The 18570-nt window shown below is 42.9% G+C and overlaps 2 protein-coding genes across 2 annotated transcripts in view; one reads left to right on the forward strand and one right to left on the reverse strand.

Moving 5' to 3' along the window:
* mrpl11 (mitochondrial ribosomal protein L11) overlaps window positions 1-17717 on the forward strand; it is a 39050-nt gene extending 21333 nt beyond the window's left edge. Inside the window, exons 3-6 of the mRNA XM_029512704.1 lie at window positions 11706-11801; window positions 15747-15840; window positions 16217-16376; window positions 17522-17717. Coding sequence (XP_029368564.1) covers window positions 11706-11801; window positions 15747-15840; window positions 16217-16376; window positions 17522-17633 — 462 coding nt within the window. The 3' untranslated portion in view covers window positions 17634-17717. The remainder of the gene's footprint in view (window positions 1-11705; window positions 11802-15746; window positions 15841-16216; window positions 16377-17521) is intronic.
* tmem265 (transmembrane protein 265) lies at window positions 1297-2361 on the reverse strand. The gene has a single exon (XM_029512703.1). It carries the CDS (start codon window positions 2359-2361, stop codon window positions 1297-1299), a length of 1065 nt encoding a protein of 354 aa, XP_029368563.1.
* Window positions 17718-18570: the final 853 nt, after the last annotated feature.

Below are 18570 nucleotides of genomic sequence, written 5' to 3' on the forward strand. Positions count from 1 at the left end.
CTGTTGGTTTCTTCACCTATGCATATTTTGTTGTGCTAAAATCTATTGTATGGTTTAATAGTTCAATAGTCCAAAAACTGACCAGAAACACAGCTTGGGAACAAGATTCCACCATGAGGCCCATTCGTGTGCAGCTTTTCACGTGAACCAAACACCACAGTCAGTGCTCCCTCTGATTCAAATTTTCTGGCTGACAACAAGAACTAATAAGTGAAATCTGCCAACTTTACCTTTTGCTGGAATGAAAATCTGGCAGCAGTGTGATTGTGGTTCCTCCAACTTTCATGCTCACAGAGGTTTCGCACATATGATAAATCTGTGTGAGGTCACAAAATAACACAAAAAAAGGAAGAAAAACACATAGAACAAAAAGTTTACACAAAATGCAGATCTTTTTTTTTTTTTTTCAGATTCTTCTAAAATGTCTACTTTTTTACATTTTGAAAGACAAGATAGCTTCATATCTTCAGGCCATTTAAAAAATATATAGAAAAAAAGAACATAACTCAAGAGTCATGAGGAGGCTTTGATTTAAAGGGTCACAAGCCAAAGAGGTTGGAAACCAATGGGTGAGATTCTTCATTGAAATATTGCAGCTCAGTCTAGAGTGAGTTTTACTGCTGGATGGCTTAAATCATTTCTCTGTGGTACTGAAGGAAGGGAAAAATAAATCATCCTCTGTATTAAAATTTTCACTTCAAGTTCCCTGTGAAGTATCAAGAAAATGTACAGGGTTACAGTTGATTTCTCTTTTTTGGGGGCGTCTGATGGTGGAAAATTGTTAATAAAACTTTTTCCAGTAAACCACCTAAATTAAATCATCATCACAGAGAAGTGTTCCCTGCCTGTAAGCAAATACATTATATATTAAGATCGCTTAAATTAGAAATGTCAAAACAAAAACAGCTCAAACTACGTCGAGGGGGTTTGTGAAGGACAAAATTCAGCAAATTTTGGCAATTGAGGCAGTGCCCAGATTAAACAAGAATAAACACTACTAGACTTCAGTTTACATTTCTGAAATATTCTTTACACACTGATCAATGTGTTCACAGTGTTAAATTTAAAAATACACTCACAAATCACAGCAATGCATTTTTAGTTATTCCTAGCACACCAAAATGTGCAGAAAGCCCGAGCTTGCCAAATGCATTTTCACAGCTCTGCATCATACCCATCACTGTTGTACTGAAATTCAATACAAGTTATCTGTTCGGATGTGATACTGGGTTGGCCAGTTTTCAGTGTGGGTGTGTGTACATGGCGCATGCGTGCATCTTCAGACTGTCTAAGACTCTAAAGTTCATGGGAGATGAAAGAGGGTCCTAAGGGTGTCTCTGCAGGCTCCAGGCTGACATGGGAAAGAGTGTGGCTTTGGGAGCGAGACAGTGTGTGATAATGAGAAGGAGGAGCTTTCCCTTGGGCCTGGCCATCTTCCTGCTCAGAGCGCTGGCCTGGCAGGGCTGACACTGCTGGTTCTGCTCCAGCCACAGTCCCAGCTCCTGCAGCAGCACATTCCTGCTTGTGTCTCTCCCAGACTGAGCTTAGCTTCATAACCAGCGCCAGCAGGTTCTTCCCCAGGAAAACAGTGGACACCCGAGGGTCCCTGTACCACAGCATGCCCGTGCCCCTTAGGGCAAGGGTGAAGATATTGATAGTGACCAAGCTGAGCCAAGGGTATAAAGCCTCCTTACGGGGCCCCCTTTGTCCTGGCAGGCCGGTGGCCCCCAGCTCTGTGAGGGCCACACACGGCAGCAGAAGCAAGAGGGCATAGCAGTAAAAGAAGACCAGGCCCTCAGCCCAGATGGGCAGGTTCTGCTGAACAACCCCTCCAGTCCCTGCTGTGAGCCCTCCTTGAACCTCCCACAGCCCCGCCTGGAGGTCCAGCACATCCAGCAGGTCAACAACCACCCAGAGCAGCCTGCCCCGCACTTCCTGCTTCCTGCGCTGAGGGGTCATGTGGTCAGCTCCTGTCAGGATTAGGAACAGAGAGGGCAAGCAGATGGACAGCAGCAGCGTCAAAGTCTTCCTGGCCAGGGGGTCCGGCGGCCGGTGTTCTTGCCTGTAGTTGTGGCAGACGAAGAAGAGCTTGAGCTGGAGCAGGGACAGGAACAGGAACCAGAGGGCATTGGCAAATCCACGACGAGGGGACCGCACCTCTGAAACAACACCGGCTGACACAAAGCGTAGTGCGAGCAGGAAGCCCATATCGCCTAGCAACACCACTGCACACTGCCAGACACTGGGTCCTGGAGGACCATGAGCCCCCAGCATGCTCTGCTCCAGCAGGTAGAGGTCCACCACTGCCATCGTGCTCACCGTGACCAGGGTTGATACGCACACCTGGGGCGTGAGCACCATGCCTGAAAAAGACACATGCACTGATGAACAGTGGGAAATTTGTTGCATGGACAGAATTCAAACTCTTTTCAGATCGGTTCACATTTCCCATAGTGCCATCTGTTCCCAGCAACACTTTCAAATTTGTAGGAAAGAACCCATTGGGCTTTATTTCCAGCACCAATTCAAAACCCAAAACCTAATGTAAAATAGTTTGATGCTTGTTGCTATGGTTAGAGACAGTGGCTGCCTAGTAAGCAGTGAGCTCCCTTCATCTTTGGCCAGTGCAACATCCACCCTCGCTGCTCAAGCTGAGAGGCTGGTTAAATTGTTTTTGTTTTTTTTGTTGTTTTTTTTTTTGTCTTTTTAAATAACATTCATTTCCTATTAAGGCACAAACATTGCTCATTTTTGATTCTGATATTTTTCCCAAGTTCTCTGGAGTTACTTTTTTTTTGTGCTCATTGTAGTTGTTTCTGCTTTTTTACACTGGGCTTATTCATTATTAATTAATTGTGTTCAGGCACAGCTAGGTGCCCTGTCAAAGGATTTTCTTTGCCTCTATAGTCTGCCATGTTTATTCTCATACTGTGCTGCAAGCTTTAATCACTGAAAATTCTTCTCTTTTCAGATGAATATTGATAAGTTTCTATTTATCTAGGGATGTTGGACCTGTGTCTTTTTGTACATGCTGTGCACACATGGGTGAGTGCATGTAGGAAATGCTAATTTGGCTTCCTTTTTCCTTTAACATCTTTTTTGTTGTGACGAATACCTCAGCCGCAGACAGTATGAACCGCAGGATTGATCTTCAGTTTGGGAGATTATCATTGAATTTACAGTGTGTTTGAACCAACATCTTTGTTGTATTTAGGAGAAAAGCACAGCAGAGGCCTGCTGGACTATCTGTTGTCTGCCCAGCACCACTCATGGGGTGTCAGCCCTTCAACTGGATCGATGACATTATAATATAAAATCATTACCAGCTCAGATGTGTCATAACGCCAAGAGTTGAGCATGATCGAGTAAGAGATTGCCAGCATGATTGTGGCCTCTGAGAAAAGTCTGTTTGTGAAAAATGTATATTGATATCTTACCGATGGAAGACACATCACTTTCCTCAGTGTAAGACTAACAGGGGTCTGCTATCTCCTCAATGCTGTCTGAATCAGTATAGAGGGCTGTGTAACTCCACTGGCTAAGAAAGGGTTTTCTGTGTGTGTGTGTGTGTGTGTGTGTGTGTGTGTGTGTGTGTGTGTGTGTGTGTGTGTGTGTGTGTGTGTGTGTGGAGAAGGAGAATGAGCATAAGACTGCAACTGAAAGATTAATAGGTCTTTTGGCTGCCTGCATGCCTAATAAAGTGTTACTGTATGATGGTAATAGTTCATAAATAAGCTCAAGGGGAGAAAGGGTGAAAGTGATGAAGAGAGAAAGACTCAAATGCAGATAGAAAGTGACTTCCACCCACTTATAGAAAGACATGCATTACATGGGCCAGCCTGGCCCGGATGAATCCGATTGTATTCATCACCGTGGGTATTGAAATATCACACACATTAGGGTTTGTTCTGAAGCAGATGAATAAAAGAGATGAGGAAAGAAATGATCTTGACTGAATAATCCACTCAGAGGCATGGTGGGAGGACAGGCGTGGATCATGCCAGTGTTTCATAATGTCTGGTTGTCTATGAAATCTTGTCTCACCCCTCCCTGCAACTTGATTATCATTTCCAGAAATTGAATGAATTTTAGCAAGCTGCAGGTTGAGAAGATATTGGAATTTAAATTTGGTTTTACTTTCTCGGGGAACAAACCCACATTGTGGGGGAGGAAAGTGATGGATAAGTTAGCAGCCACAGTTACAGACGTTTTTTTTTTTTTTTTTTTTTTTTCCCCCCAAAGGAGGTTGTGCCTCTTAAGTTATTCCACCTGCGCCTTAAATTTCACCCAGGAAATCTCCCTTGTCAGCCCATGTTTGTGTTTGGACGTGCTGTCAGCACAGTGTAATTTATTCTGTTCTGAGTGAGAGCTGCGAATGACAGAGCGCGTGTCCACTCAGCTCATCAATAATGACTAAATTCATCATCCTCCTCTCTGGCAAGTGACACTTACGTTGACAAGGTGAGGCAACCTATTTCCCTGTGAAGTGTGAGTAATGACATGTAATTGTGTGCATTGTTTTATTTATTTATTTCTTTTTTTGGACTGCCATTAGTCTGTGATGTGCTTTTACAATAAACAATCACCTCCCTCCCCACCCCCTAAAAAGAAAGCGCCCATGACAGCCTCCCTTCATGTGCACTATAGTGTCCAAGTAATCAGCCAAAAAAGCTGACCGGTTCTGTACAGCACACACTCACACTGAGAGATTAAGAAGGGGTGGGGTTTGCCACTTGGACTTGTTTGCTATTAATATTGGGTGATTTCCAGGCTGACAGAAATCCATGTAGAGGGGAGATGAATTTGTCTACAGGCGCTTCAGCTCCACAAACTGCCCTCATGGAGCTCTGGGCTGCATCAGAGCGGCTCCTTCCCAAGTTGTCACAGGTGGCTGTGGAGCATCAAGGGCATCAGGACAAGGTCTGTGCCATTACGTGCAAACTAATTCATTAATGGAGAAGCAGGCGGTGTGCAATCCCAGATAATGTGCCACTGAATAAATCCTCTCTACAGTCAGCCACATGACTGAAACATCAGTTTATTTATCAGGTCGCAGCCCAAAGTGTCGCCTGAGGATCATGTTGAAGCAGTTTTCACGAGTTGACTTATTACATTAGTTTGCTTTTTGTTTTAGTTTTTGGTATTTTCTATCTAAATGAGGTGATCGGCGGCTGGTCCAGCATGCAGTGCTGTGGTGCGACGTCTTGCATCTTGTGGCAATTCAACAATCTCTGCCAAACCTTTTTCTCCGCAACACCTGTTTCATAACTGCCCTAGTCGCCAAACAGCAGCTATTGTGAGTTTCAGCCGTGCACGCTGGTAGTAAAGTGAAGCTTTAGTTACCCAAACCATTCGTCTTGCACTCGGGCTGGATCCTCCTGGCTTGATTTGCAGCAGGTAATGTGTTTATATTTCCAAGTGGAAGCGCTGCCGGTGACCAATAAAGTCCGTTTTATCGGCGCTGGAGCGACGGGCTCGGCGGTAAAGTCTTGTGCTCACAGCCCGGGTGTTTGTGGACAGTCAGGCTCCGGGGAAGGCTCATTGACACTGTGGCTGCCACACCGAGCAGACCCGAGTTTTGTGGCAACGCCAAAAAATCAAATAAATAAAAACACCCGGCGCATACTTATCAAGATTTCCTCCCCCGTGCAGATCTGCCATAGCAGGCGTCCCCGTCCGTGTTGTTGCGGAGGCTCGATCTGAATCTGGATCTGTCACCTCCCGCAGTGTCGGTTTTTTGTTTTTATCTTTGAACCACAGCAGAGATGGGGGGGGGGCAGGGAGCCGTGCAGGGAGCCGTGCAGGGCTGCCGCTGCTCCGTCAGGCTCCGGCTGTCGGTCAGAAGTGGAGACCGCGGACTGATCCGACGGAGAGGACGCCTCACCGGTCTGGGAGGGAGGCAGAGACGAGGACGGGGGGCAACTCTGGTGCTGTCCGAGTTTGGCCGTGGTGTTCATTTGTAAGCAGGCTACGTGCTCCAGCCCAGACCTCCCACCCTCTCCAGTTTCCCCCCCCAACACCAGCTGTGGAAGTTTAACCAGGAGAAGATGCTATGAATATTTTAGAGCACCCGGTTACAGTAGACTCATTGGTGATGGTAATCACGATGAAGCCACTTTCAGAAGATTCGTAGCATTATCTGGATTCCTTATTTACCATTTCTCCTTTGAAATGGAGGTGGAAGGAGGGAAAGATGCTTGTAGCCTGTAGACACAGTTGGAGCCCAGAAGGCAGATGTTACAACTTTAATTAGCCCTATTTCTGTCTACTTACAGTCTTAATCACACAAGGAAATCATCCCTCAGTTGTACATTAACTCATTACGGCTGGCTTGGTGCATACTGAAATGGGAGGATAGGGAATTTCTCAGGCAGATCTGGGCAAAAATTAACCTTTTGGTTGGATAAAAAAAAAAAAAAAAAAAAGACTGCTTTCCTCATTCCCCAAATTTTCTCTCTAATTTGTCAGCCACAGATGCAATTATGAAGAATTTCACTTTGTCCTCAAGGTCCTGCTCCCTCCAGTTGATCTGTAGGCACTCCACTCTGCACCCTCACCGAAGGCGCAGGTCCTCAACTCTGTTGTTTCTGTGACTCTCAATGTGCTGGGGTTCATTTTAAAGTGAGAGGTTTAATCAGGCTGGTGAGAAAAGGGATGGAGAGCCATCTTTCTTGTCAGATTCAGCTCTGCGCTCCACTGGCTTCCAAGAGAAGACAGCTTTTCCATTTTCTTCACTTCAGCGTGGGTTTTTTTTTCTCCCCCTTTTTCGCCTCTCTTCTTTGTGCTGCCTTTTTTCACCCCCCTACACATGTTTATCCCATTCTGTCTCCCATGCTGTTACTATCCCCCTATTTTCTTAGCTTTTTTGTTCCCTGTGGGTGTGGTTGAAGGTCACTCTGCACACTGGCTCACTTTCAGAGTGGAAAGAGGGGGAGTGATGCAGGAAAAAGAACAGAGGGGGGCCGGTGACAATAGCAGAGAAGGGCGAGGGGCAGCCAGTTGAGCAGGCTGCCCACAGTAGTGTGCAGTCATCACTTTTTGCTCCAGACTGGGGTGTTGGGTGAAGATTGGAAGGACACATGGGGTCACAGACTCTCTATGAATGCTAACACTGTCGACACTGAGTTGTTGTCTACATCAGACCTGAGCCTGACCTCCAGAAATATGGAGGAGTATCTTTACCTCCCTCTTTTGGCCTCCCCAGAGTGTCGTGCACAAGTTAAATTATTATTCCAGTGGTTTAGTGTCAAACTACTGTAACACTGTCTGACTCTGAGTCTTGAGCAACAAAAGCTCAAAATTTGAAGCTGCAGAACAGGAAATTTCTTTTTCGTATCTTGTGATTTTTATTTATTTATTTTCTTTCAGTCATCTCTTTGGAGTATGGAGCCTGAGCTACCTGCTGGTGCGACTCCTGTTTTTTCCGCACAAGATTAATCATGTGAAGTTACAAAAAGCACAACTGTCATGGGGGGGTGTCTAATGGAGTTTAAAACAGGACACTTTGTTACTATGCTATCCATTTTTCTTAACCATCACCTGCTTGCTTTTTTGATTTCACATTGCCCCCCAACAGTGAATTGTTCTTTTCATGCCAGCTAAAGAAAGTGAAGGCCGTGTCTGCGTGTAAGCAAAAACCTAGTCAGCAGAAACACTGCTGACAAGTTTTGGTTGTTATAAAGATGAGTTCCTGAATATGGTACATACTGTCAGTTCTGCACTCATATTCAGCCAAGTTAGCTCAACACCAGGGGAGAAAAACTTAACATTTTTAAGACTAATCCACTGATTCCAGGGTGGAGAATTGTGTAAATTCTACATCCAGCAGGAACTTTATTGGGTGCTCTTTGCTGTGTGTGAGTGTATCTGTTAGACCTAAGGTGACCTGCTGTGTAGAATCTCTCACTGTCAGTGGCCCCCTCTGCAGCTGAGGGATTCAACATGAAACCCAATCAGCTGTATGACGCCACAAAGGGGCTGGATGTGATAAAATGCCAAAACCGGAGCAGATTAAATGAACAGGGTAATGAAGGTAATGAATGAGAGTGTTTCACACTGAAGAGTTTAATTAACCTCGCCTCCTGCCAGCCTCTCTCCACTGTAACACCTTTGTCGCTGTATTGCAGCCCTCCTCCTTGTTGACCACCCAGGGCAATTTGTCCTGTGGCCTTGTGTGCCAGGGGCAATTAATTCTTTCTCTTACCCCAAGGCCTTTATCCTGTGTCTGGGTCCTTTATCTCCATGTTTGCCACGCTTCCATAAGCACAGCACTTCTCTTGACCCACTCTCCCTCTCCTTTTCTCATCTCCTTCCATCTCTTCCTCCCTCTCCTCCTCTTCTTCCATCTTACCCTTTCTTTTCCTCTCCAGCTCAATTTTTCTCTCCTGCTCTCTCAGAGGCAAAAACACCTGCGACCACACACAGTAACACTTCCTCACCGTCAGCAGTCCGTGGCAGCTTAATATGCACATATATCTGCTGCTCAGCTGATGGTCTTGTAGTCTTGTCAGAAAGAAATGAGGCCGAAGTATTCATACATTATCATACTCACACACTCACCCATATTCATGAGAATCTTGTGCGGCCTTCTCTGTACTTCTCTCCTCCTCAGTTATTCACCTTGGTCAAACAAACCTGCTGTCATTGCGACCAAGATCACTGGTCACATTTTGGCAACTTTAATACACCTCTTTCCCGTCTGTCGCTCCTCCTCTCCTCACACAAACACACACACCATCACCATCCTGCCACACCAGTGCTACATCTTGTTAAAAAGAGTTAGTGAAGCTGAAAGGCCAATCACATTAACACGGAGGAAGTGTCAAAAAAGGCTGCGGAGAATGGTGGAAGGGTCAAATCAAATGGACATTTCTCAGATTTTAATTGCAAATGCCTAATTGCTCTCATAATTATGAGTAATAAGACTGCCAGGCTGAACTAGAATGGATCATATAGCAATTACGCACCACTGTTGCGGCTGGATTTGACAGCAAGACATATTTTCATAGATTAGCATTTAATCCTGGTGCCCAGGATCTCAGAAGTCTTTGAAGATGTGCGGCTGAATGTCCCTGTCCACAGTCGGCATGGAAGGCCCTGCCTTTGGTGATGGGCTGCAGCCATTTTATACTGGAGAGCACCCGGCTCTAATCAGTCATGGTGGAAGAGAGAGGATTTATCCAGCAGCTTGGACTCGAGGATGATTAGATGCTCAGATGCAGTGAGCGGGGTTAGCGATTTGGCCAAAGCATGAATGTTACTGTTCTCTCTAGTTCTCTAATTCTCTCTCTCTGATAAATGTCAAAGGAACTTGGAGAAGCAAACCTTGAACCTTCCTTTCATGGCACGCCAGCCTTCTGCCACATTTGAAGACTGAGATTGCAATTATGAACATGGTTCAATCACTGAAATCACTGCAGTTAAACTATTAAATAGCCTTGGGCCAAAATAGAATTTGCTCAAACTGTCTTTAACAGGGGCTGCATGGCAGCATAGTGGATAGCACTGTTGTCCCAAAATAAGAAGGTCGCAGGTTCGCAGGCCTCTCTGTGTGGAGTTTGCATGTTTCTCAATGCTTCCATGGGTTTCCTCCCACCATCAAAAGGCATTCATGTTTAAGTTAATTGGTAACTCTACATTGTCCGTAGGTCTGAGTGTGAGTGTGAGTGGTTTTTCATCTCTGTCTGTCTCTGTGTGTTGGCCCTCCGAAGGACTGGCGACCTGTCCGGGATGTATCGTGCCCTTGCCCAATGTGAGCTGGGATTGGCTCAAACAACCCCCTCGACCTGGAAACAGAAAAGCGGTAGAAGATGAATTAGCCTGAAATTCCTGGACTCTTGTGAAAGATTTTATTAAAATATGACTGCCTGTCTCTCGTGCATATTTAATTGTTTCTAGAGCTCAGGGCAAATTGGCTGCTGTCCCCAAATCGGTCATGTCTTTGGCGCTCTTTAGACGTTGATCTGTTTATTTTAGCCCATGCAGCAGTGATGGGCTGTCTGGTGAGGAAATGGCATGTAAATTCTTTCTTTCTGTCTATTTTTACCAGTCGCTCCTCTGCCTGCATAATCTCTCTGTGTTCGCACTTAAGCACATTTCAGAGGCATCAGGCATTATCTCTGGCTGGTCAGTGAGTCCCTTTCATGGCATTGTGCAGCATGAAAGGGCCGTCTGAGTCGGTGGGAGAGATCATTATCCTGCATTGACTGAACAGAAGGAAACAAACTGGAGCTGAATGTGTGAGGCAGAGCCCCAGGGTTTTCTTTGACTCATACCCAACATCATAGCCTTTATATTAATCCATATTTAATTAGACTCTTCTCAGTGCACCCCACCCATCCCTCACTTGTTTACCCTAGCTATGTTTTATGGGAGGTGGGGGGAAAGTCATGGATAGAAGGTAGTGAGGTTGACATGGGATTACTATTAATAAGTATGAGATGGGAGGGAAGGTAGTGTCTAGGGAGGGCTCTAGGGAGGTTACTGCATTTCATTTCATTAGTGGGATATTGTAATTTAAATTGCAGCCATCAGTTGTGAAGCGGTAACTTACCTAAACTCATATGACATGTTGAAATTTCAATGAGTTTGTTATTGTGTTAGTGGATGCGCTGAAATTCCACTGAGTAATGACCAGGATTTCAGGCGCTAATGAAGTGATGGAGTTGTGTGGATTGAGCAACTAATCAGCATTCATTAGGTGTTTTTGAGGCCTCTAAGTGGAAATGAAGTTCAGAGAACTCACTGCTCCGTTAAGTTCGTATAAACGTCCTTCCTTTTTGTGTCATTGGAGATGTTTCAGGACCAGTGGCTTTTCACATTATTAGGATCTGAAGGCTCTGCTCTGTCATGGAGCAATACGAGTCCATTAAACTGTGTTTTCCCCTCCCCCGCATTTATGAAATGAACATTTCAATCAGAATGTTGCTTTTGGGAAGGATGTGGAGTGAAGGTCAGCTCAAATTTCAGCAGTGATACTTAGATTTTTTTTTTTTTGTTAAATAAATTTTTGCCACTGAATTCATCTCCAAAGAGGAATGGTGCAAAGGAGCTGTGCTGGCCTGGTGTTGACTTAATGTCACCCATTCATTTTGCTTTCATTCTGGTTGGCCTAGCAGGAGCTGGAAAATGGGAGACTCATTCATCACTGGGTTTCTCTGGCTCTGGGCACCAACATGCATTCAGTCATAGCTCGAGTGACGCACGCAGATATACACACACGCACACACACACACACAAACTTAAACACACAAACAAACACTCTGTCTGGAACAACAGAGCACTGTACACACGTGCACACAAAGATGTATCACAGTTTGAATATAATGAGAATAACTAGTGTGAATTGTAAAAATGATTCCGCCAAAATATTACAGCATAAAAAAATACACATTAGTCACACACACACACACACACACACACACACATATACACACATACACATATATATATATATATATAAATGTGTATGTGAACCACCACACTGAGTCACTTGAGTGTGTGTCAGTGAATATAGTTAGACCTCTCTGGAGCTTTGACTGACTCACAATAGCTCAGGCATCTGTATTCTTGCAGCATAGTGTAACATGAGTGACGTTTGAGTGAATGTTTGTGAGCTTAGCCTCCTCATACATTTTAAAGTACCCCTCTGCCATTTTATCAAGTTTATTGTTTGTCTCTTTTTTTCTCCTCCTGGTCTTATCCAGAGGGGAATCCCCATAGGCCAATTCTGCAAGGACTTCAATGAGAAAACCAAGGAGCTGAAGGAGGGCATTCCTCTCCCAATCAAGATCAACGTAAAGGTGCGTCTGAGCAGTCTGTTGTGGGTCTCTAACCTATCCCTGACCCTTTCCGCTTAGCAACTGTCCCTCATGGTTGTGTTTAATTCTACTAGCTGCATAACATTGCCAGAGCACTTCCATTATTCATACTCTTCCACTGAAGTAAGCTTTTCCATTTGCATTCATTAATGAAGCAATACCCAGAGGAACTTGGAGTCAAGAAGCATTAACTGCATGCAAGAGATGTGAATTACTCAGAAAAAAGTATTCGTGAGCTTGTATTTTTTATTTTACACAAGCACATATTGTTTGACTCGACACTTCCCCCTCCCACCTCTTTGTGCGTCGCTTCAGGTCAGGAGTTGTGTCCTTTCAGATGAATAAATGTGTGTTGTAATGAGGTTTGTGATGTACCGAGGGGAAGCCTAATCCCTTTAACAGCATGAATTTATTTCGGCATGCAATGTCCCGCAACAGCTTTTCCATCAAATACAGGGCCTTGCTGCTTCCCGTCAGTGCCATCTGCTGGTGCTTTTTAATTCTGTCCTTCCTTTGCCCACACCATTTTGTTTAAACTCTGTAAGAAATGTTTAACATTTCCATGCAACATGTTTTAGCCTTTGAGATGAAGGTTTCTCAGCTTGTTTTCACCTTGGGCTTGTTGCCAGCCTTGAGCACATTTCACAAGTCCCTTCAAATCACTTTAAAAGAAACAGTTTAGCATTTTGAAAAATCTACTTATTCACTGTCTAGCACAGTGAGTTGAGATCAATATCACTCTCATGTCATTGTGTCTGGTAAGGAGCTGAAGTGGTGAGGGAATGTGATTAGTATGAAAATTGGGGGAAAAGCTAAAAGATATGTCCAAAGTGTACTAATGCCAACACTGTTTCTCATGAGCTTAATTTACACACAAATAGACATGTACAACTTGCCAAAGGTAAATGCTTACTTTATATGTTCAGCATTTAATTAATCCATTTTTGTGGAGTAAAATTACAGGTGGGTGATGATGAACCAAAATAAAACATTTGATCTGATAAAGGTTACACAGGAAAGCTGGGGATCCCCAAAGTTATCACTGAGGGCAACAGGATTGTGTGTTTCATGAAGCTTAAGAGCAGATATGTTTTTAGTTACCCCCCCCCCTTCATCGTTTCATTGGGATGTGGGGGTTGAATCGCATGAAATGGAGGAGGCAGCAAAAACAATTCATTAAACATTGCAACCAATAGGTTTTCTACTTTGTTCCCTCAGTGGAAAGGTCAGTAGTGTCAGATAACCTGACTCTGAGTGATGACGAATCAGCTGCTCTGTGGTATCTTCTGAGCTCAGTCTGCGGTTTATTGCACGGTGTTTGTTTGTTTTTATGTGACAGATAGTAGATGATCCAAAGTAAACTTTCCTTAGATGATTTATTGATTGGATCTACAGTTCTGATTTTGGATAATAAAGGTCTCCAGCCAGGGAGGGTAGTGCTAAATCAAAAGAAAAAGGGTTAGAAGGGCTCACTCAGGCTGAAGCTTTTCTTTTTTACTTTTTTTTTTTTTTTTTGCTTAGAGAGGAAGATGGAGAGGACAAGAAGGTCAGAAAGAAGAATAAATATGCCACAGCACACAGCTGAGCACATATATGGTGACAAATTCCTATCAATGCAATTTTTAGTCAGGGCATGTGACAGTGAAAAGACTCATGTAAAAACAAAAAAGACGACGACCATAAGAGCTGACAGTTAGCAGCTAGTTGGTTAACATCACTCCTTAAGAGCCAGAAATCTGATTCAAGAGGGAATGAAAACTAGTAGTGAAAAGAGATGGAACACTGATATTCGTACAATGATTATAAACATGACTGTGTCTGTATCTGTCAGATGTGCAAATAAGTGACAATTGCCTATAAGTTTAAAAGATGATGGTATGTCAGTGTTGATGCACCGACCAAAAGAACATATTTTATCATAATCACATTTGAATTATTGGCTCTGTTCTCAGTGAGAAATAACTCACTTACTTCTAGTTTGCTGTTTTGTACAGCCATCTGATTGTGTAATGAGGATTATCATATCCCATACAGCGCTTTCATCGTCATGTCTCACAGTGCGGCGGGAAAAGGCATGTACAGATGGACACTAGGTGGAATAGACTTTCAGACATTGAGCTTGATTTGAAAGACAAAATAACGACATAGAGATCATTATATTAGTTGGGCGCAAAAAGAGTTTTTCAATCTTTCTGTTTAACTCAATTTTCAGTCAGCTGCCAAGTCCCTGGAGAGGGAGGAGTGAGATTTCTGATACTACCATTGTCTTATAATAGTACAAACAAGGAACGATCAGAAGTATCAAAATAAATGAGGGTTTAGGATAATCATAGCAATTTAGTGACTTTAAAAAATTGGAGTTGCGGTTTCATGGCTTTTGGGTGTATTATAAAATCTGAATGCAGTATTTGACAGTCTATGAAACCGGTGGAGGAATTTGTAACTACAATATGACTCTGATGAAAGTAAAAGCAGGTTCTCCCAATGCACCAGGAGGTGGGCTTAATACTATCCCACAAGAAGGGGAATGAATTCTGCAAAAACCTCAAGGCATACTGCTTCATTAAAGACCCTGAGGAAGACCAGTGAGCAGTTGAAATGTGTTCGGCTTAGCTTTAATCATGTAGCCTCTACAATAAAGTAATGAAGCAACGTGTCTGGAATTTTTTGTCTTTGAATTCAGAAAAAGTTTGATCAAACGATGTCAGTTTTGAATTTCAATCAGAATCAGCTGAAATGTGTTAAAGAGTGTCAGCACCAAAGCAGGAAAACCTAATTGCACATGTGTGCTGATACTTGTAGTAATTTTAATAATGTTTTCATCGTTTTATGATGTCATAAAATAAGAGTTGAAATTTACTCTGAAACCTTTGTGAGGTCACCATGATCACATTCACTGTGGTGTTTTACTCTGATGATTTTTTTTTTTTTTTTTTAGGATTTATGGCCTAAAATATAATGAATTAATTGATTAAATTGAAACCAAACGGAATGATCTACTCCTTCTCCATTAGTTATAGTCCTGGCAGTGTGGTGATGGCTTCAAAACGGCTTTTAAAACATTACATTTAAAGGGGTAATTGTCCAATTTTAGCTTGATAACTGTTACCACACAACAGGCCTTTAAATCTCCGTTTTTTATCACATGGTCGATGGGTGTTAATGGGACTGTTGCTGTGTAATATGAGGCATTTTAACTGTTTTAAGCAACAACCCTGTGTTCTACCTTCAACCATAACTCAAGGTAGCCTTACTTGCCAGTTGGATATGTGCAGAGAAACATCCTAACGCCCCGACAATAAGGCTCTACTCTGAATTCCTCTGAAGTGCCACCTGCCAAAGTAAACTAATTTCAGCCACTTGTATCCAGGATCTCATTCTTTCAGTCGCCACCCCAACGTCCAGAGGTTGGTGTTGGATCAGGGTTATCTGGTAAATCATAAGCCTTCCCTGTGGCACAGCTCCCTCTTTCACTGCAGTGGTCAAGTTCAACACCTGCTTTAGTGCTGCAAAGCACAACCTGGATTTGTTAGCAACCACTCAAGACACACAAAGACTTTCACTTAGGTACAAATCTCAATCCCAACTCAAAGAGAGCAATCCACCATTTCCCAGTAGAGTACCATGCTGACCATCATACCAAACGCTTCACACTCTGCTCAAACTACCTCACTGCATGATCAAAGTTTGATTAGGCCAAAAGAAACACATCATCAGCAAATAGCAGAGCCCTCTCCTCTCCTTGACTGCATGGGGAAATCCTGTCAATTGATGAGGAGGGGCTGTAGACAAATGGCAGCCATGTTTGGGCTTTGTGGGCCTACCAGCTGCTGAAAAGGCATCAATGAGATAATTCTTCTACCGAAAACTCACACGTTCACCTGATCACAGGTTTTAAATCCTTCCTGATTCTCTTTGTCTCCTCAGCCCGACAGAACGTATGACTTGACGATCGGTCAGCCCACAGTGTCTTACTTCCTCAAGCAGGCGGCGGGCATAGCTAAAGGAGCCAATCAGACAGGTGAGATGTGCTGCTGCTCTCGTGTCTGCTCCCAAACACTCACCTGCTGAAACTGTACCAGACACACATCTCTCCAGTGCTGTGATTGATGTTATATTGATTACATACAGGGGAACTGCAGCAAAGGAAGGAAGTGGCACAGGTGCTGCTTTTTTTTTTCCCTTCAAGAGAGAATTATAGGTTTATACGTTTTTGTGTTCGGCCTGTCTTTAGACTCGTTTCAGCTGTTAACTCCTAACACCACCCTGATACCTTCCGCAACCATGTCACTTGCCCACCGACATTCCCCCACTTTGTTCCTTTGTTCCTATATTTATTAGATGGTTAAGTCTTTCATCACTCACATGCTTGTTGTCTCTTTTGTGTGTTTGTGAAGGCCATGAGACAGCGGGGATGGTGTCAGTCAGGGCAGTGTATGAGATAGCCCAGGTAAAATCTGTTGATGAATGCTTCAAAATGAGGAACACCTCCCTGAAGGACATCGTCAAAAGCATCATTGGTTCGGCTCGTTCGCTTGGCATCAAAGTCGTCAATGAGTAAGTCCTGAAGCTGTGCTTGGTGCACGATCTGCCCTGTGCGCTCACAAGCAATCCTTCTAGGTCCAGTCCTGAGTTTTAGTTGATCCTAGAAGACCGTGGCTACCTTTCTCTACAATGTTCTTCATATTGATAAGCAGACATGGTATCCCCAACGTAAAGCTTCACATTCCTGCAGAGCTGCAACAAAAGCCGCCTCCTAATGATCCCTGAGTATGTAAAGGCTGCTATACCTCCAAATAGCCACCAGAGGTCAGATAAGATGAGAGTCTGGAGTGACGACAATGGTGAATATTTAGAATAGTCTTAGGACGTTGTAAACAATCTGACAGACAGACCAAAGGCCTCATACTGTATTATGATATACTTGTCTTTATGTTTATAGATTTTTTCCTAAATACAGCTACAAAATGCATATTTTATATCAATTTTAACTATTTCATAAATGCTTAGTCACATTTTTCTTAGCAATATTGTCAGTTCTAATTCAGTAACATAACATCATCCTACAGCATCTGCTTTACTGCTGCAACTGAACTGTATATCACCAGGTATAATTGAACAGTTTTTAAAGTATTGATTCAGAGTTGAATTATGGTTCCAGATTTGTTTTTGTAACCAGTGTGATATATTAGTATGAAACCAGTGACTGCAGTAATGATATCATTACTGCAGTCACTGGTTCTGTATTAACAAGATGTTATTTGTGGCCAAGGCTGTAGTTCATTTTGTTCTTGTAACTCTCTTTCTCTCTCTCACACACACACACAGACTTCAAACTTAATATGTCTGATAACTGCAGCGCGTTATGATTTATTTAGAGTACTGTCAGTGGTGAAATTGCTATCTCTTTCTCCTTTACAATTTCTCCCTGAATGGTTGTTGAGAGAAAAGCCAATCCTCTGACTAAGGGAGAGCTCAGTGGAGAAATTTCCTGTAGAAATTTGTGTTATATGAAAATATCACTCTCTCCTGTCGAAAGACATAAAATTTTAATCATGATTATGAATTAAGATGGAATCATGTTGGAAAGTGATCTTGTGATCTAACGTTCATTTTCGTTTCAAGTTCATTTACTGCACTTGTAAATTAAACAGTGTAACTGAGCATCGTGTTTCTGTCTCTCTCTCACTCCTCTTCCTCAGTCTCTCAGCTGAAGAGTACAGAGTCTTCTTGGACCAAAGAGAGGAGAAGTTGAAAGCTCATGCAGCAGCAGCCGCAGCAGCTGCTGCCGAAGCTCTGGGTAGAAAGAAATGATCGGCTTCATGCACGTGAACAAAAATCGTTGTTAATGTCGTGTATCAGATCTTAATAAATAAACTGTCATGTGATTTCCTTTTCCCCTGTGTTCTGTTATCATTGGTACCTGATTTTGAGATATTTTAGAGTGAGTTAGAAAATATCACAAACATATTGCAAACAAAAAGATCCTCTCAAATCATCAATATTTATCACATTTAATGTCTGACTTTTTTGGAGTTGATCTAATGAATATGTAATTGCTCTGTCGTGGAAAGATTTGTACATTTAGTCCCTTTTATGTTAGTATCTATTATTAACAATTCCAGAAGCGATTTGGCTTTTTGTCAGGTTGTGCAGATGATTTGCTGCACATTTCACACACAGCTTATCAGTCAGGGATCTAGAGGCTTCATCTCATCTATTATTGCAGAATCGCATGAACTAAGGGTGAAGGTATAACCCTGTATTGACTTTATCTACTTTTAAAACATAAGAGATAGTTTGTTTGTTTGTTCATGTGATCATGGCACAAATTTTCCAAATTCTGACATGGATGTTTTTACATATACTGTCTCGGTCGACATTTAATCAATGTGGAAAAAGCTAAGAAATTACTTGGTGCAGAAATAGCCATTAACCACCAAAACTTGTTTCGGTTCCCATTTAATTTTGAGTCTTGTTGATCTGACAAAGCAAGGATTTCAGATGTGCCACATTGAGCCCTATGATCATTTGTTCCATAATTTTCGAGCCTTTGTGAGATCTGTCAGCCCTAAGCGGATTACAGATCATGGTGGGAACATCAGTTTAACTATTTTATATGTGAGATTTGTTCTGCATTGTAAAACAATGTCAGGAAATAGTCTCTGTAAAATTTAGTTTTGCTTTTTTCCGCAAATCTTTTTGTTGACCTAATTTGGCACAGTTGTATTATTGCAGCTAACTGATGTTA

This window comes from Echeneis naucrates, chromosome 10 (assembly GCF_900963305.1).
Source record: "Echeneis naucrates chromosome 10, fEcheNa1.1, whole genome shotgun sequence".
In the NCBI taxonomy this organism is placed as follows: domain Eukaryota; kingdom Metazoa; phylum Chordata; class Actinopteri; order Carangiformes; family Echeneidae; genus Echeneis; species Echeneis naucrates.

Bases quoted from the DNA above. Each gene is read 5' to 3' on its own strand.
- tmem265 (XM_029512703.1), bottom strand. From the start codon at position 2,361: ATGGTGCTCACGCCCCAGGTGTGCGTATCAACCCTGGTCACGGTGAGC.